We start from the raw sequence: 22,437 nt of genomic DNA, 5'->3' as shown, positions 1-22,437 counted from the left end.
GAATCCAATACCAATTCACACATGTAAACTGGCTGTCTAAAATTACTCAGTGCCAGCGAATCAGAGATGAACCTTACATGTGCGCACCAGAGTGTTCCAACTTCCATTTCTTTCTTACTTGCAGTGCTGCGGCTCGAATCCAGAGAATGAGAGAGCCAACTGCAAATTATTTTTTTAGGGGATGGGTAGGGACGGGTTAAATTCTTGTGGGGACAGGTGAGGGCAGGTAAGATTCCAGTGGGGACGGGTAAGATTTCTGCAGGGACGGGTTAGATTTCTGTCCCCGTGCAACTCTTTATTCTGATCCCATGGATTTCAGATGAGTCAGAAACAGAAAACTGGGAGTAATCCATGACATCCCAACAGAATGCTTGAAGACTGTAACTGTGCAGGGTACTGCTTAGATATAAAAAACTACTTTAACTAGTTCATCTAATTTTCTAGCTTATCAATAATGGGAAAGATACCTTGTATTTATGAGCGCTGCATTTAAAATACATAGATACACCAACAGTTCACAAAAGCCATGTTCTGACATGCACATAAGTCAGACAATTCCATTCAGTTCTCCATGGTCAACAGATACTATTCTGCTAACAATGCAAAATATCTTCCAAATAATTAAGGTATGAACCATCATATGAGCAAGGTACAAGGTACAAGGTACAAACCCATCATACTACAGATAAAGTGCAATGTATTAATACTGAAGAGAATGGATTCTGCTACACACATCTAGCAATCATGGAGACTTTTGATTAGTCATGTACAGGTACTGCGCCAACTAGGCCACACACTGGCAAATGGGACACTTTTCTAACTGCTGGCTGACAGAACTCACACTAATAATATATATTCCTTTTTCCTCTGCTGCTATGCCTGGGTGTTAGTTCTGTGGGCACAGTGGATGATTGAGCAGCACCAAAACTAAGAAAAACTTGACTATGTCCAGAGAGGATCATTTGTAATGAATTGAGCACCTCGAATCATTTTTCAAAAGCTAGCTGCTATGCTACTATGTATAACTTGACCTTTAGATGTTTTAGGGCCCTGCTTACTAGGGTGCACTATCGTTTTTAGCGCATGCTAACGCTAGAGACACCCATACATTTCTATGGATGTCTCTAGCATTAGCGCGCACTAAAAACAATAGTGCACCTATAGCGCGGCTTAGTAAACAGGGCCCTCAATTACTTAAACATTATTGTGAGTTCTTCCCTCATTTTCACTGTTTTTAGGTATAGCATTCAACTGCGACTGCACAAACGTATAGAGAAACACTCACATTTAAACCTTTAAATGGTGTAAAATAGTTGAAAGGATTATAGATACCACATGTGCTTTTTATATTCAACCAATCATAGGGACAGTAGCGCCAAGGGTCCTTAAGCACTGGATGAGTCAGAGTGTTGCGATTCACTTGCCACTGTTTTGGGATGTGGAGAACAGCAGTTAAAGATTTGCTTGCCCAGGCTCTTGTAGGCATATCGAAAGTACATCACGTGACCCAAGGCAACAAACAAGACTGAGATGAGCACTAGTATGCCGAAAGACTCAGGGTTGGGGGCCAGGATGACCATGATAAAGTGAAGCAGGTCAAGGAGGTAATTCATGGAGTTCTGGACCCCGCTTATAACGCCTCGCTCGGACTCAATGACATTTTCTTGGATTAACTGTGTCACAGTTAAATCAAAAGACCAAAGACCTGTGAAGAGGGAGAGAAAAAAGGAATGGCATGATTAACTTTCATTTTGGCTTGGAAATCAGACATGCTTAATAATGTCTTCTATTTTGTTTTAGGAAAAGCTAGGGGGTTTCCATAAACAATTTTGTACTAAAATTTGGTATTATTTTTCCCTCAGACCCAACACTCTCATTTAGAGTGAAAGAAGAGATGCTAATGGCACAGATCTTCCACCAGTGCCTGTCAAATTAACTATAGCAAAGGAAGACCATGGTGAAACACGAGCTTGCTCTTTTGTGCTCTGGTTCAGGATCCTATGTTTGTACTAACTAAAACAAATTTGCAATCAAGACTGTACCTAATATAGGTTCCCTTTTACTAAACTGTGGCAAAAGAGGGCCAGTGCTGGCCGCGCCGAGGCCCCCTTTTACCACAGTTGGTAAAAGAGAAGGTCTCGCTTTCCTGCAGGAAATGGCCAGGTGGCAAGTAAAGCATTTGCCGCGGTGCCATTTCGTGGGGGGGGGGGGGCCCTTACTGCCACCCATTGAGGTGACGGTAGGGGCTCCCATGCTAACCCGATGGTAACTGGGCAGCGCACAGCACTGCCCGATTACCGCCGGGTACAGTCCAGCGCTACAAAAATAAATACATTTTTGTAGTGCCGGAAATGATGGTGCAGTAGGGGTGAGAAGTACTGCCGGGCTGCTGCGGTAGCCTGGCGGTACTTCTGTTATAGCAAGCGGTAAGCCAGCTTAGTAAAAGGAGTCCATAGGAACTAGAGCGGGGGAGAGCAACTTTCATACACTGAGGATCACATGATTGTCAGTATTACCACTAGGGGGTCACAACACTACATAATGCCAGAATCAGAAATGCACAGAGCTCCACAGACCTTCTGTGATAAATAAGTAACAAATTTAACTAAAACAATAGAAAGAAACTGCTAGAATGGCTAGTCTTAATAGTTGTGAAAAATAATATTTAAAATCGTCACAGCTCCAGTTAATGACGTTTTCTGTGTATACTTCCCATGGTCTCATGGGCCGCTTAAAACTCAATGGTGGGCCACAGGTTGCCAACCCCAATACTAAAGCAGGAGTTGACAAATCCCAAGTGCCAGGTCACCATGGCGCCTAGAAAATTCATCCTGGTGCCTGAGCTTTCTTTCTTTCTTTCTTTATTTGTTGCACTTGTATCCCACATTTTCCCACCTATTTGCAGGCTCAATGTGGCTTACATAATGCCGTAGTGACAGTCGCCACTTCCGGATCTGAGAAATACAAAGTAGTATAGCATGTACAAGATAGGATATCTTACAAAGTGGTGTTGCATTAATGTTCATGGATGATAGAATAAATTATAGGGTAATTAAATAGTCAAGTATAGAAAGTTCATTCCGGTATGGGAAATGAAGTGGCGGTGCATCACGCGTTGCGCGTGTCTGAATAAGTGAGGTAGTCCGGTGTAAGGAGTTCAGCTTTGTCCCCAAAATAAATAAAAAGAATTAAAAATTGTCCCCAAATATTTTATTCTTTTATGCTGCCATACAAAACAGGCTTCCTTCTTCGCCACTGCAATTCGGCGCACTAAAAGCTTGAGCCGCACAGTGTAGGAAGTTCATGTAGTCTCATGGTTTCAAGTCTCACAGGATTTGAAACCATGACATTGGCTTGAAGTTCCTGCAGTGTGTGGCTCAAGCTTATAGCGAGTCAAATTGCAGCAACAAAGTTGGAACCATGCTGTTTCTTTGCAGGTAGCAAGGTGAGAGGAATTAAATCGCAAGTTCCGAGAGACAGACTGAGTGAAAGCTGGGGAAGAAGGAGGGTATAAGAGAGACTGGGTGATAGCTGGGGGAGGAGGATATGAGAGAAAGAGAGACTGAGTGAAAGCCGGGGAGGGGTTATGGGAGAGAGTGAGTGAAGGCATGGAAGGGAGTATGAGAGAGAGACTGGGTGAAGGCTGGGGGGGGTTATAAAAGAGATTAAGTGAAAGCGTGTGGGGGGGGGGCATGAAGAAAGACTGGTGAAGCTTGGGGAGAGGGAGCATGAAAGAGAGACTGGGTGAAGGCTGAGGGGTATAAAAGAGATTAAGTGAAAGCATGGGGGGAGGGAGCATGAGAGAGAGACTGGGTGAAGTTTTGGGAAGAGGGAGTATGAGAGAGAGACTGGGTGAAGGCTGGAGATGGGGAGAGTATAAGAGACAGAGGTGGGGACCCATGCCATGGTAATATGCAAAATAAATATGCAATTATCTCTTTGCTTCATCTATCAAATAGATGATGTTAACACTGCTGATACATGCTTCCAGAAGGGGGACTGCTGGTTTATGGAAAGGATATGCAGTGGAACTTTAAAAGACTGACTTACAGATTTTCAGTCACAGAATGGGAAAAGAGCCTTAGTAAATTAGTTTCTAAAAGAGCTGCTACTGATCTCAGAGGGGCTTATGGGATGGAGGTGAAATGAAAGAGGTTTCTGCCTTTGGCTCCTAAGTTTTGGAGCTAGCTCCCATACTCAGTGAAAATTTGTCAAGGCCTGCATTAGAGGGTGCCTGACTCTCTGACTGTGAAGGAAAGTAGGCACCTAATTTCCTGTACAGAATTGTAGCATAACATGTGAGATACATGGGCATAATTTAGGCACCATACAGCTCGTGTAAATGCTTGTGCCTAAATGCCAGAAATACTCACGTAACTTACAGAAGTCTATAAGCTATGCATGTGAGTCCCACCCATGCTCTGCCTATATGTACACCCATTTGTCAAATATGCTCTGTGTAAAATATGTGTATTTACAAAATGGCGCTTAGGCAGAATTTTGGCATTTAAGCATGTATATGCACAAATACATACATATACTGTATATACTTGAATATACATGGCTAAAAAATGAGGGTCTCGGTTTATATTCGAGTCCCCACCCCACCTGATAAGTGGCACTACTGTCCCCTCCCATTCCCGAGGTGTCCTGCTGCGGCCAGCTCTGCCCCCACCCTCTCCCCAGCTAGAAATGCTCAGTCCCTCCTTACAACAAGAACACTTCCTTCCCAGACCCACCGTAGGCCCCTTCCCCGGGTCTACCTTACAGCTGAAACTTGCGGCAGCCATTTTAACTACAGAGACTGCATGGGCAGGAACTTAAGAGGATCGCTCCTACACCAGCTCACCACTAGACTATCAGGTCTGTAAGGTAGGCCCAGGGAGGGGGCCTACCTACGTTGGGTCCGGGAGGCAGGGTTCGCGTTACCAGGAGGGGCTGAGCATTTCCAGTTGGGAGGACTGGGAGCAGACTGGCCGTGTCAGGAATGCCGGATGCCATGGAGGAGAGAAGGAGGGAGGAAAGGAAGGAAGGAGAAAGAGGATTACAGGTACTTGAATAAAAAGTCATGTTTGGTGTGGTTTGGGGTTTGGTGCCCTCCCTACTAGCACACCAAAACCCTCCAACCCTTACTGAGAAGCTGCACCTCCCTGACACACAGAAGAAAGGAAAGAGGGCTGCTGGATTCTGAATGACCTTAAACAAAGCCCCCAACAGCAGAGAAAAATAACCTTGCCTTTTAATTTTATTTTGTGATTGGATGTAAATTTTATGCAAGGGTTACACAACTGAAAGGGGACAATCAACTTCTGAGTCAACCCAAGTGTCTCTGTATATAACTGTCTGGATAAAGAAATGTACCCTATGAACCTTTTCATAATGTCTTCCAGGGCTGTTCCACAGTCACAGCAGCAAAAATGTGCTATGACTTAACTTCTAAACTGAACAAACATCACCCCTAAATCACAACCTATACAGAGTCAAAAGGTCTCACATTTATAAAGCACAGTGAAGATATTTAAGGGATATATCTCTTTCAACTGACAGCTGAAAAATTGAAAATATAATATTCAGCAAATCTAAAGAATTCTCTCTTTTCCTATAAGATATTCATAAAATTAAACAAACATTACAAACTACATTTTACAACTACATCTCTAATTCTTTCTAGACTACTAGAGCATAGAGGAGTGTTACTTCCATAGAGCGGCAGGTACAACTCTGGCCTGGTACAAGACTTTATCTACCACCACTTACTATGTTACTCTATTAAGACATGCAGTGGGAGAACTACAAGAAATCACTAAAATCAAATTAACATTATCTAAGTGTATACAAGGAAAGAATATTTTCCTACTTAATTCTGCCTGACCACATAGGCTATGAAACTGTACTTCACAGTTCAAGTCTGAACACTGCTTTACCCTATCAAGAAATTAACCAGATCTAATATCTGTATATTAATTATGAGAGGAGAAATAAACCTGCCTTGGGTGACTGATTGTGAAGGAGTCAAATAACATAACAGGCTACACAGTAGCTGAGGTTGACGGCTGTGTCCTTGTCTGTTAATAATTACTCTGGGCTAATGGTTTTGGCCTCTCTGCTGCACATATTCAGGTGCATGCTCAGGACTAAATGTGGTCTGCCACATGCTCTGCTTGTAAGAATCATGAAGTGTAGGAAATATAGGGGTTCTACTCCAGGCATCTTTAGTTGAGACAGTGATATCTCAGTCTCTTGAGGAGAGCATCTATATTAATAATTCTCACCTCAAACATTCTGAAGCTCACTCTGTGGCAGGGAAACCCTGGAGCCCTGCACTTAGGCTGTCACCACTCACCACTCACTGTCAGTCACGAACCACTCACTCTCACTGATAGACCCACCCACAGCCACGCCCCTTCCGCACAAAATTTGCTACCTCAACGTTCTAATGAAGCTGCAACTTCCGGTTTGTGAGGTGCCAGAGATCGGAATTTAGCCCCATTACTGTTTGCCCCGCTCTCGCGTCAAACATGATGACGTCGAGGGCGGAGCTATGACACTTGACCAATCGCATCGCTCCGCCCTTAACGTCATCACGTTTGACGCGAGGGCGGGGCATACATCGATCTACTACACGAGGACGAACGGAGGGAGTGAGCCAGGCAGGCTGTAGGTCACAGGCAGCGAGGGAGCCAGCCAGCCACTCTCTACGTCGCGGGGCGGGGCGCCGGCCAGGGTGGGACGGGGCGCCCAAGACCACCCTGATGCACGGAGTTAGGTAAGTCCAGCAACAAGGGGAGGGGGATCGGAACGAAAGCGCCTTGCTAGCGCCCGTTTCATTGGCCTCAGAAACGGGCCTTTCTTACTAGTAAGAACATAAGGGTTGCCATACTTTGACACACCGAAGGCCCATATCCTGTTTCCAACAGTGGCCAATCCAGGTCACAAGTACCTGGCAAGATCCCAAAACAGTACATTTTATGCTGCTTATTTTAAAAATATGTATACCCCCGACTAAATGGTAAAACTAAAGTCAACTGGTCATCAAATTACTATGATAAGGGGGAGTCTCATACACTCACCGAGGCAAATAGATTCTCATCAATTTAATGTGCCTAATCACCGTGACAATTATAATCATAAACGGCCCCCTGCCATCCGTACCAATTTTTATATATTATTTTTTTAATGCTTATAGTGTCCTTTTTACTTCTTTTGTGTCAAACTTTACATGTCAACTTATTCAAAAATATGACCAATGTACTCTCAGGACATTGGTCATATTTTTGAATAAGTTGACATGTAAAGTTTGACACAAAAGAAGTAAAAAGGACACTATAAGCAGGGGGCCGTCTATGATTATAATTGTCATGGTGATTAGGCACATCAAATTGATGAGAATCTATTTGCCTCGGTGACTGTATGAGACTCCCCTTATCATAATAATTTGATTACCAGTTGACTTTAGTTCTACCATTTAGTCGGGGGTATACATATACATTTGCGGTAGAGCACTGCCACTAGGATTTTGACAGTGTATCCTAAAAATAAGCAGTGGATTCTCCCAAACCCATCTTAATAATGGCTTATGGATTCTACTTTTAGGAAGATATCCAAACCTTTATAAACCCCTCTAAGCTAATTGCTTTTACCACATTCTCTGGCAACGCATTCCAGAGTTTAATTACACGTTGAGTGAAGAAATATTTTCTCCAATTTGTTTTAAATTTACTACTTTGTAGCTTCATTGCGTAGTCACTAGTCCTAATATTTTTGGAAAGAGCAAACAAGCGATTCACATCTATCCATTCCACTTCACTACGTATTTTATAGACCTCTATCATATCTCCACCCAGCTGTCTTTTCTTCAAGCTGAAGAGCCCTAGCTGCTTCAGTCTTTCCTCATAGGGAAATCGTCCCATCCCCTTTATCATTTTCATTGCCCTTGTCTGTACCTTTGCTAATTCCAATTCAGCATAGTCTTGTTTTTCTTGTTTAAGTATGCTGAATGACAGCTCTGCCTCTGGGAAGATGACACTTACCAACTCTAGCTGCAATAACTCCAGCAAATAGAAGACTAACAGAGATTAAAGGCACAGACTCGGAAAGCATTTCTGTGTCACTGCCAGCAGAAGTAGACCCATTTATCAAACTTGGCATTCCAGTTGTTGAGTAAGCATCGGTCACAACATGGGGAGAAATAGTTGGCATTGGCTCTCTTTCAAAGAATCGGGAGCTAATATCAGCAAATGGAGAAACAGTCAGATCCAAAGGACTTCCAGGCATGAAGACAGAGACCACACATAAGAACAGACTAACAAGTTGGGCCATTCCTGAGATGAAGCCTGTGCGAACCAGACCACACTTGCGGCGGAGCCAGGTGAAGGCCACAGTTCCCAGAATTCCTGTAATAGCCGAAGCTCCCATCAGAAAGCTTAGCATTGAACCACTCAGACCCTGAGTGTATGCATATCCAGTGGTGATGCAATCAAAGCCCAGGACAGTCATATAGAGGAATGCCAGAGCCATGCCAGCCAGAAACACTGATTGATTGTAGTATGCAACCCATCCATCTCGGAATGTGCGGAAAGGCTCAGTTATGTGATCACAACAGCCAGGCTCCTTCTGGACCTCTGCCATCGCTAAGGATTTCTCGCTCATCAACTGGGAAACCTCAGCGGGTTTATCCTTATTATTAAGATAGGTTTCCATGTCTGTTGATAAAAGCAAACCATTTAAATTTTAATATACTACAGCTACTAAAGTTACCAGAAAACATTTTGCTTATATTCAGCGAGTCCTTGCAAGCCTTTACAGTGAAAATAGAAGCGTCTTTCCCTCTTTTTTTCTCATTCCATCAAACCACATTGTGGCAAGTTGTTAAAAATGCCTGTATTTTGTAACAAAAGACCTTAGCTCAAAATTAATTTCTTGACTGGGAAAAATATACATAATTATTAATGGTTTCATATTTAACTTGCTTCCTCGGTATTTCTGGTCCTGCTGAAAGACAGGTGCTCATGTCCTCATTATTTACACTATGGCTCTGAGTCATACTCTTTACAACCATGTATCTTAAGAATACGTGCCAGAAAATGCCAGCCAACTCGTTCACTTTGGACATGTCTAGCAAATATTACATAAATGCACAGGCAATCAGCACTGATAGGCTTCTAACAAAACTGAAGCACCTTTCTAGATATATCAACCTTTAAGACATTTGGGGTAAGATAAGCGATAGAGTTACACCATTGATGTTGGACCTTCACTGGTTGCAATTAGAGGTGTGTGTGCATTTTAAGGTATATATATTGGTTTTTAAGACCTGCTTATTTGTCCACTTGTGTACAAATGGCTAAAAAGAGTAGGGGTCTTCGTGATAATTTTCAATTACGTTATCCTAGTCTAATGGTTTAAAGTAGAAGACCACTTTTTTGGCTAGTCTCTACTATCAAGCACCTGCTATTTAGAATTCTATTCCTCTATCTACATAAAGTTCAAAATTATACTGTTTTTAGCTAATTGTTAAAGATTTTTAGGGTAGTTTTGTCTGCTTTAAACTAGCTTTGCATTGTCCGTTTGCAGAATTTGCCTGTTTTTCTGTTCTTGTTAGCCGCACTGAGCTTACTGGGCTGTGGCGGCAAAAAAGAATTTTATGTAATGTAATTCTGTATACAGGCCCTAAAAAATTGTTGCTGAATACCCGCTTAGACAGTATTCTGTACACCACACCTAAAGTCTGGTGTGTTTTACAGAACACACGCTTCAGTGGAGAGCCATGGGTAAATTTAGGTGTGGCCATTTGTACCAATGAAAACATGGTGCAAATGCTTGTGCCTAAATTTACATGTGGAGTACTATTATTCTGTAATTATTTGTGTAACTCGAAACTACGCCCCCGTTCCACCCCAAAATGCCTATGACCCTCCCATTTCTATGCCCCTTTTTTGGACTGCACATAAATTTTAGTCACGGATCTTGCACCTAACTTTACATACTTGGTCCCAATTAAATCTCATTAGTGCCATTGCTTGTTAAAAAGCCAATTATTGGTACTAATTGGTTCATTCTATCAAATTGCACTTGCAAATCGGGTACGTGCCTAAATTTGCATGTGCAATTTTTTGTAACCTTTATAAAATCAGGGGGCTGATAATAAAGCCCTGAGGATAACATAATGGTGGTTGGATTTACAACATATAGATTATCCAAACTATAAAGAAGAACATGAAGAGTGAACTTTCCAATTAATAAATGATGAGCACACTAGGAAGCAATGTTTAGCCCTTTACTTGTAACTGAACTATAACTTCACAGCAATTGTTATTATTTTCAATATTTTGTTTGCTCTTTTAAAAACCAAGATTTCAACATATATTATCCTAGACCAAATGGCAAACTAGCCATTCCTCTATTTCCTGGTTCAAGCCTATCACACCAACAAGATCCTCATGAATAATCCAAGGTCTGCCCATGACATCTGATCTACTTTCAAAATACTGAGTTTAAGAATCAAGACTTGTACAATTTACAAACTATTAGTGCAATATCCTACACAGCATCATGCAGGAAATGAAAATATGATAACAGGACATCAAAATAAGTGATCTGAGGTAGGTTTCAATCACAACCAATTTTTTTTAACAGAGTATTTCAATATTCATAATACCTTTCTGCACGTTCAGTTCTTTCAGTTCTTGCTCTTCCACTTTCTGACCTGCTTTGAAAGCGAGAGCTGGGGTCTTCTGGTAAACCTTCCAGAGCAGCAGGTACTCCACACACATTGACAGCAGGTTCCAGCCAGCAATGAATCCGCAGCCAATCACTGGAGAGCCAAAGGTCATTATCTGGCCAACAGCCATTGGTGCTAAAATGTTTGTCAGCTGATCAATTCTTCGCACTGTAGCATTCATATCTAGGAGGAAAAATAATTTTACGACAGAAATTAAGTACTTTAGAGCAAAAGAAGGTAATACCATATGAGATTTTCAGCTTCCATGGCTCTTATATATAAATACATAGTTTATTTATGTTATTTAAATAAAGGTATATTGCTTCAAAGTAGAGACAATTTTGTGGCACGTATTCCCTGGATGGCTAAACTCTAAGGGCCCTGTTTACTAAGGTACAGCGAAGGGCGACGAAAATGATAGTGGGGATGGGACGACTTTCCTATGAAGAGAGGCTGAGAAGGCTAGGGCTTTTCAGCTTGGAGAAGAGACGGCTGAGGGGAGATATGATAGAAGTGTATAAAATAATGAGTGGAATGGATCGGGTGGATGTGAAGCGACTGTTCACGCTATCCAAAAATACTAGGACTAGAGGGCATGAGTTGAAGCTACAGTGTGGTAAATTTAAAACGAATCGGAGAAAATTTTTCTTCACCCAACGTGTAATTAGACTCTGGAATTCGTTGCCGGAGAACGTGGTACGGGCGGTTAGCTTGACGGAGTTTAAAAAGGGGTTAGATAGATTCCTAAAGGACAAGTCCATAGACCGCTATTAAATGGACTTGGAAAAATTCCGCATTTTTAGGTATAACTTGTCTGGAATGTTTTTACGTTTGGGGAGCGTGCCAGGTGCCCTTGACCTGGATTGGCCACTGTCGGTGACAGGATGCTGGGCTAGATGGACCTTTGGTCTTTCCCAGTATGGCACTACTTATGTACTTATGTACTTATGTACTTAAGGTGCGCTAGTGTTTTCAGCATGCACTAAAAATTAGTGTGCGCTAACGCTAGAGATGCCCACAGGAATATTTGGGTGTCTCTAGCATTAGCGTGTGCTAAAAATGCTAGCGCGCCTACAGCATGGCTTACTACACAGGGCCCTTAGAGTTTTTAGTGAATGAACAATTTCAAATTTTCTTTTAGATATTTAACATATTTCACATGATTTTAGACAACAACATAGTACAGAAACACTGCACTACAAAAATAAGACACATTCTCAGTACAGGCAAACAAGCTTTTTTGTTTCAGTTTGACATATCGTTGGCATCTGACGCTGTTGATCATTCAGTTCTTCTTAAATTAAATGAATTGGATATTTCTGGAAGAGTGCTTGGATGGTTTGAACAATTTTTAAAGAATAGGTCTTACAATGTTAAGGTGAGGGGTGGAAGGTCTTCTAGTTGGAACCCTGGCTGTGGGGTTCCACAGGGCACTCCACTCTCTCTCCCTCTGTTTAATGTATATTTGAGTACCCTGGGTGACTGTTTTCTGGATGATGAAATTTTTATATTATCTTATGCAGACAATATATTTCTTTTGGGTAATCTTCTGCAGAGTTTTGATAGTACTTTAAAGTCTATATAATATTACATTTCTTTCATAAATAATTGGGCTACGAGCCATCTCTTAGTTTAATAAACAGAAAACAAAAATACTTTGGTTTGGAGATACAGTTAAACTTCCAAATACAACAGTCACATTATTTTCAGGGGAAGAATTAAAAATTGAAGACCATTAAAGAGTGCTACGTTTAATTTTAGATTCCACTTTATCATTTGAAAAAAAAACAGATAAATGCCCTTAGTAGAAGATTTGTTTTCAGGTTCCGACAGCTACGGACAATAAGATCCTCATTAGTGAAAGAAGATTTTAGAACTATAGCTCACGCGGTCCTGCTACTACAGCTGGATTACTGAATTCACTTTATTCTCAAATTTCAATTAAGCAGTTGAAGCATTTACAACTAATAAAAAATATGGCCATTAGATTAATAAGTGGCATTGGGCGTCTTCACAGTGGAGTGGGAACGAAGAAGCCTCACTCCTTAATGGGTTTGGCTAACAGTACCCAGGAGCATTGGCCCAGGATGGGGAAGACTTGTTTAAAATTACTGGATGTGATTTGGCCTCTTCATACACCTGAACTGCAAATAATAGATTTGTTTCAATGACCGTTATTTGTTTTGAGTTGCTACAGTAAAAGATAGTTTTGAGATCATCTACTATGCTTGCTGGTATTATATAAGTAGCGGACTATGCTGTGAAGCCCAAAGTGGAGGAATACCCTTCCGTCTACTGAGATACCATAGGGCTGCCGAGAGGGGGGGGGGGGGTCCGGTGCCGGAGTCTCTCTCTCCTGCTCCTAACGGGACCCAAGTAATTGCATCCCGACAGGAGCAGGAGAGAGAAAACTCCTGCACCAGGCCCCCCTTGGAGGCTGGGGAGGACCCGGTGCTTCCTCCAGCGCTGCTCTTCTGCTCACTGCTGAGCAACTGCTTTTTCTCTCAGGCCTCGGGATCCCTGCCAGCCAAGGTATTTCAATCCTGTTGTGGCAGCTATCGGGGGGAGGGGTGTGTGTGGCAGCAGCAGTTATCAGAGGCGGGGTGGCAGCGGATGACAATTTGGGGGGAGGGCAGCGGCGGCCCTACCCAGGGCTCAGTTCAGTCTCTCGGCGGCGCTGGATACTAGCCCTGGTCTGTTTTGTGATTCCTGGTCTGGGTGCACAACCTGAAGAACTTAGCTAGCTCCCTCCAGACTGTGTAAGTAGGACCAGGGTTACACTAAAATTAGAGTTTATATTTTATTTTATTACCAACATATTACAGCACAAATAAAAACAGCTCATAATATTCTCCTACAGAAGCACTGCCTACAGTGAGAACTGATCATTGTATTCGAATAGACCTCTCCTGCCTTATAATACCAATCCAGCTCTTTTCCCTTTGACCACCTTTTGTTTCAGGGTCAGTAGAAGGGTATTTTAGGTTAACAGCCTAGTCCCCTCAGCCTTCCCCCATAAGATTTTGATAAACTCATCATTTATGATTACTCTAATACCATCTTTTCAACAACAATCGTCCACAAAATATATACAAAACACTGTATTATGTATGTTAATGTTAACGTATTTCCAAAAGTCATTTATTCAGGTAAATGGCCTGTATGCAATTTGCCCACCCTCTATGAGGGTAAATATATCTGCTAATAGTTCTATGAGTCTATGAGTGAAGCTGCTCCTTGCTGCTCCCTAGAAACTGTCACCCTAGTTTACCTAAATGCTCATTCCCCTTTTGTTTCAGGAAACACAATCCCTAAAAAACTGTCAGTAGAAGGAACTTATCTTTCACATTAACCCACTTGTTTTTTCTCATTTTGGGAATAATAGAATTTTGTTTTATCAAGGATTCAGTTTAATAATAGTAATTTAGTTTAGCAATAGTACTTTAAAACAAAAAACAAACACTGCTTTACAGAAACAGATATTAGAAAATAGGCATGGTACTGCTGCATAATCAGCATGTTTCCAAGGCCACACAGCCTAGAGAAGGAGGTATCTCTCGGAAAGTGAGTTATCAAAGAAGAGTCTATGAGCTAGATTTCCTAACATGCACTGATGTGTTGATGTACATCATCACACATTAACGCATATTATTTAACAAGTCCCATTCTTGTCAATGGGGTTTATTTTCTAATAATACCTATTACGTCCTATAAATCTAAACCTAAGTGGCAAACAAAATCCACAAGTCCCACCTAATCTATCCAATTGTTTCCTTTAGCAATACCAAGAACCAGAGTTGACTCTGGCATTTCCTTTACTTCTTTTCAACCAAGGATCTTTTGCAGGGCCATCTTTAGGCTAGTACAAATGCTCTTACTACAACTAAAGACTGGTTGACCAACATAGCACCAGTGGCAGATGGAGGAGGAGGAGCTTGAGTTGGTTCTCTGTGGGGCCGAAGGGATAAGAATGAAGGAGTAACACCATATTATGGGCTAGATTCTATACATGGTGCCTACAAAATCGGCGCTGACCAAAACCCGCTTAAGTGGAATTCTATAAGCTGTGCCTAAAGTTCTGTGCGGTTTATAGAATTAATGCTTAAATGGAGAGATCGTGTGTAAATTTAGGCACCACTATTTGCACCAACGAAAATGTGGTGCAAATTCCTGTGCCTAAATTTACGCACGTAATTCTCAATTAAATCTGATTAGTGCCAATAATTGCTTGTTAAAAAGCCAATTAATGGCACTAATTGGCTCGTTATTCTATTAAACTGAGCATAGATTGGAAGCGCGCCTAAATCTGTGCATGCAATTTTTGACGACCTTTATAGAATCAGGAGGTAAAGTGCTATTCTATAAAATGGCACCTTAATAAAATGGTGTGTATTTTGAAGGCGAGTGTACACACAAGGGTGGAGTCTGGGCAGGGAATATAGTTATATGTGTAAACTATCAATACTATAATTTATGTGAGTTTCTTTTAGCAGTCTAGGCTCAAGCATGTATACCAGCTCCTCGACCAGATGTAGGAAAGGGCAGAACTAGCTCTGGGCAGGGCTGCAGCAACAGGAGGAGCTAGATGTTTTTCCTCCTACAGTGCGGCTGCTTCTCTTGTCCCGGTGCTGGCTCTCTGCGTGAGAACAATCATGTAGGTCAGATAGCAGCAGGACTACTGCAGCCATGGCCAGCCTAACCATTAGATAAGACTAGGCAGTCACCTGGGGCAGCAGCTTCAAGGGGGCAGCATACAGCAGCTGCAGTCAAAGTACAGCAATAGTACAGACAGCGAGACAAACACAAAAGAACCATCTATACATATTTTACCTGCAAAAGAACTTTAAAAGTATGATGTCCAATTATGAGCTTTTATAGAATTGTTGATCATGATTGTTGTACTAGGAACCTCAAAGATAACTGAGAGACATGTGAAGCTGAAGGTCCACCTAGGCCCAGGCCTGGCTCCAGCCAAAAGATGGCTCTCATTTTCTGTGCTTAGCTAATGCCTCTGTCATCTCTACTGGGAGGTAGTTCCATGCATCCACCACCCTCTTTCTATTAAGGAATATTTTCTAAGGTTATGCCTGATTCTGCCTGCTTTGAACCTGGTGTTCTGGATCTTCCACCCAAAAAATGTTTGGCTTTTTTGTGTATTATTTATATCAATGGAGACTGACATTTCTTCAGGTTCTCACTGCAAGAGAACAAAGTTGCTGCCTCGCCAACTAATTTTCAGTCTATGTCAAGCAAAGCTCATACAGAAATGAGAGGCACAAACATAAATTCATTAACTTTCTGGGCCCCTGTCAATTGCTGTCTTAACACATGAACTCAGAATTTTTATGGATACACAGTCATACTTCAATTAGGATTTTACAACAGTCATTACCTAGCAATTATAGCTCTGAAGCAGCAAGAACAAACATTTTAAATCTATTGTTCTTAGTACTTCCTGGAGAACAGTAGAAGAATCTGCTGACTAGTTTTTTTTGTGGTGACTTGTAACCCACTAAAGTGAGATCCTCAGCATTCAAAAGACAATTTGTACCTGCCAATCTGCTTCTGTCGTCCCCTGCTACCACAATGATCCAGTCTCTCTGAATGGTGATGGACATTGCTGTGCTCGCCAGGTTTGCAATGTTTGCGATTGTGATCACCAGGATGTAACAAACTGTCTATAGAGTCAAAGAAGATAATAAAACATTATTATCATGCATGAACTTTGTTTCATTTATGCTAACTCGTGTCACATGTTCATGTTTCTATCATGCACTAAGATGGCACATTCTTTTTAAATTGACTTCTTAACTTCAAGTTGATTGTATGTTTTAAAGAAAGTGCAGAACATGTAAATTATTCACTGGAATTGGCAGCTTACAGCCTTACAACTATCCCCAGAAAGTTGCTCTGATTTAATAGCTGAACCACACAAAACAATTAAAATTGTGAAACCTTTTTCCACTGATTGTTGTCTGCTATTGATAAAATTTAGGGTTGCAACTCAAGACCTAATCGGAGTAATACGTGGAAGTTCAGAAATTTACATCGGAAAAAAGGGTCATAGGAGTTATGCTTTATTAGCCCATGACACACCTAAAGCTAACATAAGAAAAGAGACATAAAATCAAAGATTACTAAGGTGGCCTTTGGCAAAGAGTCTGGTCTCACCTCAAGCCAGTAGACCTGGCACTCTTCTTTAATCACATCTCTTACATCAATATTTCATCTACACAGATTGGAACTTCTTGGGGCAGAGTTAATCTTCCCTTGGTATCTTTTGCTATTTTCATATAACATCCAAGGAAGCCTCACATCTTGCAGTTTCCTTCAATTTATGCTGCCCTAACTCTATTAATCTCACCTCTAACTCACCTGCTATAAATTTCTTATTTTTACTTGTAAGCCTCATCCTTAATGTCTTTGTCTGAATTTCTTGTCGGTAAGGCTGCTAGATTTGCAAAAGCCGAAAACTGCCCTATCTAATCAATCTCTTTCTATGGTCATACCCACTCCATCAACTTTATCCATTAAGGTTTCCCTTTCCTCAGTTTTTTTGTGTTTCTTCTTAGCTTGTCTTGAAAAGGCTGTGAGTTCCAAGAGGTAGGGATTGTCCATCATGGGGGTAACTTTCAAAGCACAGACTTACAAAGTTTCATTGAAAATGTGCCCCATGGAGGGGCATAATCGAAAGGGATGCCCAAGTTTTGTTGAGGACGTCCTCACAAAACGTCCCAATGGAAAGGTGGGGAAACCCGCATTATCGAAACAAGATGGACGTCCATCTTTCGTTTCAATAATACAGTCGGGGACGCCCAAATCCTGAAATTTAGGTCGTCCATGGACTTGGTCGTTTCTGATTTTCGGCGATAATGGAAACCAAGGACACTCATCTCAGAAATGACCAAATGCAAGCCCTTTGGTCATGGGAGGAGCCAGCATTCGTAGTGCACTGGTCCCTCTCACATACCAGGACACCAACCGGGCACCCTAGGGGGCACTGCAGTGGACTTCATAAATTGCTCCCAGATACATAGCTCCCTTACCTTGTGTGCTGAGTCCCCCCAAACCCCCCTACCCACAACTGTACACCACTACCATAGCCCTTACAGGTGAAGGGGGGCTCACATTTACCACCACAAGTGGGAGATGGGCCTGGGTCCGCCTGCCTGAAGTGCACTGCACCCACTAAAACTGCTTCAGGGACCTGCATACTGCTGTGATGGACCTGAGTAGGACATTTGAGGCTGGCATAGAGGCTGGCACAAAATATTTTTAAAGATATTTTTTGAGGGTGGGAGGGGGTTAGTGACCACTGGGGGAGTAAGGGGAGGTCATCCCCGATTCTCTCTGGTGGTCATCTGGTCAGTTCGGGCACCTTTTTGTGCCTTGGTCGAAAGAAAAACAGGACCAGGTAAAGTCGTCCAAGTGCTCATCAGGGACGCCCTTTTTTTTCATTATGGGTCGAGGACATCCATGTGTTAGGCACGCCCAAGTCCCGCCTTCGCTATGCCTCTGACACGCCCCCATTAACATTGGTCATCCCTGCGATGGAAAGCAGTTGGAGACGCCCAAAATCAGCTTTCGATTATACCGATTTAGGCGACCCTGTGAGAAGGACGCTCATCTTCCGATTTGTGTCAAAAGATGGGCGTCCTTCTCTTTCGAAAATGAGCCTGATAGTAACCTATGGAACTTTGTAAGTCTAAGTGCTTTGGAAATGAACCCCATAGTCTTACTTAAGTATGCCATACATTGTCAGATCAATATCACAACAGAACTACACAGCAGGTACTTGGATTAATTTAGGGAGCTTTAGTTTCAGGAAACATGGAAGGCTTTGGAGAACTGGCCTACATTTGTTTCACATGGCGATGGAAAGCATGAAAAGCAATTCTACTGAAAAATAGCATTTGTTTACAAAAACATTATGTTAATCCAACAAAATGTATCAGAACCTTTAAAATATCTGATCTAGAAAAACATCTGCAGTGACCAGGAAACAATGAACCATGTGCTCTGATGGTCTGGGAAAACATGCTACTGAGTAAAACTAAGAATGTTTATGAAGACTGTGCTAGGCTGGGTACACTTATTTACATTTACACTGGCATCTGCTTTGCACACTATGGAAGTGTGGGCTATAAACCTAGTAATAAATAAATAATCAAAAGCCAGCTTGAATACTCACAAGAAGCCACCCATGGTACATCAATACAAGCTGTGACTTGAACAGAAAAACCACCATCAGGATAATGCCGCACACGATGACAGAGGCATTCTGGACAATCAGTGAAGTCTGTGCCACTAATTCAGGATGAAAATAAAGGCACATTAAAATACTCATAATGTAGAAGGGCAAGAATGTGTTTCTGTCACAGCAACAAGCGAAGATTTCTGTTCCATTTGTTTACCTTTAAGCCTTGAATTCTTATCCACCCAGTCTCCAATGATGGCCCCCAGAAGAAGAACTGATCCTGCAACCACCAGCCCATAGACTGCAGTTAACAGTAGGCTGTTCCCGTACAGTTCCACCAGAAAGACCGACACTGCGAAGTGCCACATTCGATCACCCTGCAGCCAGAAGCAAAAACATCTTAAGTGTTTGCATTTGACTACACTGCATCAGTGATTAATTCTAATTGATTATTAACTTGGCAAACTAATCAAATTATCTGTACAAAGGCCACCATTATCAAGTGCTTAATACATCAAAAGGGCAATACATGTCCCACATGCCATATCTAGGTTTGTCGACCCCATGCAACATATTGCCTTCCCGTATAACCACAATTTCTTACTACTGACTAGATTACAAACATCAGCTCAGCTGTTCCCAACCCAGTTCTTGTGGCACACCTAGTCCCATTGGGTTTTACGGATATCCACTATGAACATTCATGAGTTTGATTTGCATTTAACTGAGGCAGTGCATGCAAATCTATCTCAAGCATGTTCACTGTGGATATCCTGAAAACCCGATGGGACTAGGTGTGCCCCAAGGACAAGTCTAAGTGCTTTGAAAATATGCCTCCACACCTCCTCCACTCCCCCAATGGACAAGAGAGGGCAACTCCACAAAGGGGTACTTATTTTTAACCTATTCAATACAAGAAAGAAGGTGCCTACTTTCCATTACAGAATACTAATGTAGCAGGGCAAATACATACATATCTTTTAGGCACAATCACTTACGCCGGCCATACAGCTGATGTAAATACTTACACCTAGCGTGCTGAAAAATGTGTGTAAATTATAGTATTCATGATTTACATATGTAATTGTGTGCCCTGCCAAGATTCTGCACATGTGTATACCCAGCTTCAAACTGAACACCACCACACTTAGGCACCATTTTATAGAATAGCGTGTGGCCAGAATGCTGGCATTTACATGCATATGTGCACACATACATACAAAAAACTATCACTATGAGTCAACTAAGAATAAGTCACTAAAGTGACAATGTGACTTCTGAGATATTCCTCCTGCCATATATCTTAAGTCACTTTAGTGAATCTTATTCTAAGTCCACTCGTAGTTATAGTTTTTGGTGAATTTTGTGGACTCTTTTGCTATTTGTTGATGATTAACCCCCCCCCCCCTTACAAAGCTACGCTAGCAGCTGCTGACACAGCCCATTCACTAAAATTAGTTTGGCTGTTTCTTATTCAGTTTTCTGTAATTTTTTTTAATTTTAAATGCAATTTTATAAATATATATTTGTGTTATCTAATATTTTTAATATGTATTTTTGTTAATGTTTATGCTTAATTTATTTCATTATATTTTATTGTCATTTAATTTGACTCCTGAAGAAAGCTAACTGCCGAAACAAGGTGCTGTGTCGAGTCTTCACCAATAAACTGTCTACATCAATTGAAGTCTCCTCGTTAGTCTCTGGTCAGCCTGGTCTATTTCCCACTCTTTTTGTTTTTCTGTTATTTTGTTGTGGGATCTCAGTCTTCCTCCGCCTCAGCGAACTCTACTAAAAGTTCTGACACATTCAAAACCTCTTTAAGATAACTAACAAACAATTTTTTAGAAGAAAGACGTTAAGGGCCAGATTCTATATAAGTCGCCTAAAAAATCTGCATGGTAAACGTTTCTGCCTAAGCGTATTCTATAAACATATATACCTAGATTTAGGTGCAGTATATAGAACACTCTTAGTTGATATTACAGTGCCTAAAACTACATGCCTCCAATTACACCAACGAAAACATGGCATAAATCCCTGAACAAAGAGTTATGCACGTGTCCATTTTGGGTCTGACCTTACCGCCACCCATTGACTTAGCAGTAAGGTCTCAAGCGTTAACTGGGTGGTAATGGTCTACGCGTGTAGAGTGATGATTACCAGCTGGTTTCCACCACAAGCCGGAAAATAAAAATTATTTTCTGTTGCACATAGTGGACGCAAGTAAAAAAACGAAATTACCACCCAGGCCATGCAGTAGCCGGACGGTAACTCCAAATTGACACATATTGGGCGCTCACAGGTGCCTAAGCGGCTTAGTAAAAGGGTCCCCAAGGCTCTAGAATGTAAGCTCTTCTGTGCAGAAATCTGTTGATGTGGACAACTTGCTGTAAATATTTCTTGCTGTTACATACTCAGAACTCTAATGTTTGGTTCATTTTCAGGTCAAATTTGGAATGTTTTAGCCTATTTTCTTCTGAAATTAATGTACATAAAATTTGATTAAAACACAGAGAAATGTTTTAATGCACATACATCAACTTTAAATGCAATTTTTTAAACCCTTTTTGTGCCTGAAATGCTGTTTTGGGCACATAAATAGGCTCGTATAAAATTAGGTCATACTTTACATGTTGGAATGTATTTTTAGGGATGTTCAGGGCAGGAGTTAGGTTGGAACATGGGTGAAGTCATGATTTAAACACATGTTTTATAAAAATATTACCCAAATTCTATAAAGGGCACCTTAAGTTGTACGCATACTTTGGCCACACGGCCAAATTGTGCGCACATCTTAATTAACAAACCAATCAGCACAGATAATTGGTATTTAACAACCAATTAGTGGCACTAATTGGCTTTAATAACATAACACTTTGTTCTTATAGCCCGCAAAACCTTGCAGTTCAATGCGGATTACATACAAAGAGAAATACAGCAACAAAAAATTAATCAGCAAACTTAATACATTCACCTTCTTCCATGGATCCTAAATAAAAAAAAGTCTTAAGGAATCGTCTAAAAAGTGCATAATTCAACTCCTGAGTTATCAAAGGAGATTTAGCTGCCTGATAAGAAAGAAGAGTCTATGCATTTCTTTCTTACTTTACCCTTCATTGATGGAAAGAAGAATAAATTGATAAATCTGGAAACACCAATAGTATTTGACAAAACAAAACACTGAGTAAAATAAACAGGAGCTAGACCATAATTAGAATTTATGATCACAACTTTCTAGACGTATTCTACAACGCAGTGCACGTAAATTCTAATGCGAACAGTTGGAAAAGGGGTGTGGCCATTGGCATGGAATGGGTGGGTTATGGGCGTTTCAAAAAAACTATGTGCACTATTAGAAAATACACCTGATCTGCGTCTAACTTAGGCGAAGGTATTTAGGCCTGGTTTTAGGTGGCCTAAATGGGTGCACCTAAACTTTAGTCGCAAGAACGGTGCATGAGTGTATTCTATAAACTATGCCTAACTTTAGGTGTGCTTTATAAAAATCACACAAACC

General features: G+C 41.3%; 1 protein-coding gene across 1 annotated transcript in view; it reads right to left on the bottom strand.

The window, feature by feature from the left end:
* Positions 1 to 1,122: 1,122 nt before the first annotated feature.
* LOC115474684 (solute carrier family 40 member 1-like) overlaps positions 1,123 to 22,437 on the bottom strand; it is a 33,152-nt gene continuing 11,837 nt past the window's right edge. The window contains exons 3-8 of the mRNA XM_030210288.1: positions 19,135 to 19,294; positions 18,912 to 19,027; positions 16,272 to 16,398; positions 10,658 to 10,903; positions 8,031 to 8,702; positions 1,123 to 1,705 (exon numbers count right to left, since the gene is read on the bottom strand). Coding sequence (XP_030066148.1) covers positions 1,386 to 1,705; positions 8,031 to 8,702; positions 10,658 to 10,903; positions 16,272 to 16,398; positions 18,912 to 19,027; positions 19,135 to 19,294 — 1,641 coding nt within the window. The 3' untranslated portion in view covers positions 1,123 to 1,385. The remainder of the gene's footprint in view (positions 1,706 to 8,030; positions 8,703 to 10,657; positions 10,904 to 16,271; positions 16,399 to 18,911; positions 19,028 to 19,134; positions 19,295 to 22,437) is intronic.

The sequence above is a fragment of the Microcaecilia unicolor genome, chromosome 7 (genome assembly GCF_901765095.1).
Source record: "Microcaecilia unicolor chromosome 7, aMicUni1.1, whole genome shotgun sequence".
NCBI classification, from domain to species: Eukaryota; Metazoa; Chordata; class Amphibia; order Gymnophiona; family Siphonopidae; genus Microcaecilia; species Microcaecilia unicolor.
Note: the sequence above shows the minus strand (reverse complement) of the source record. Positions and strands in the feature narration are given on the sequence as shown.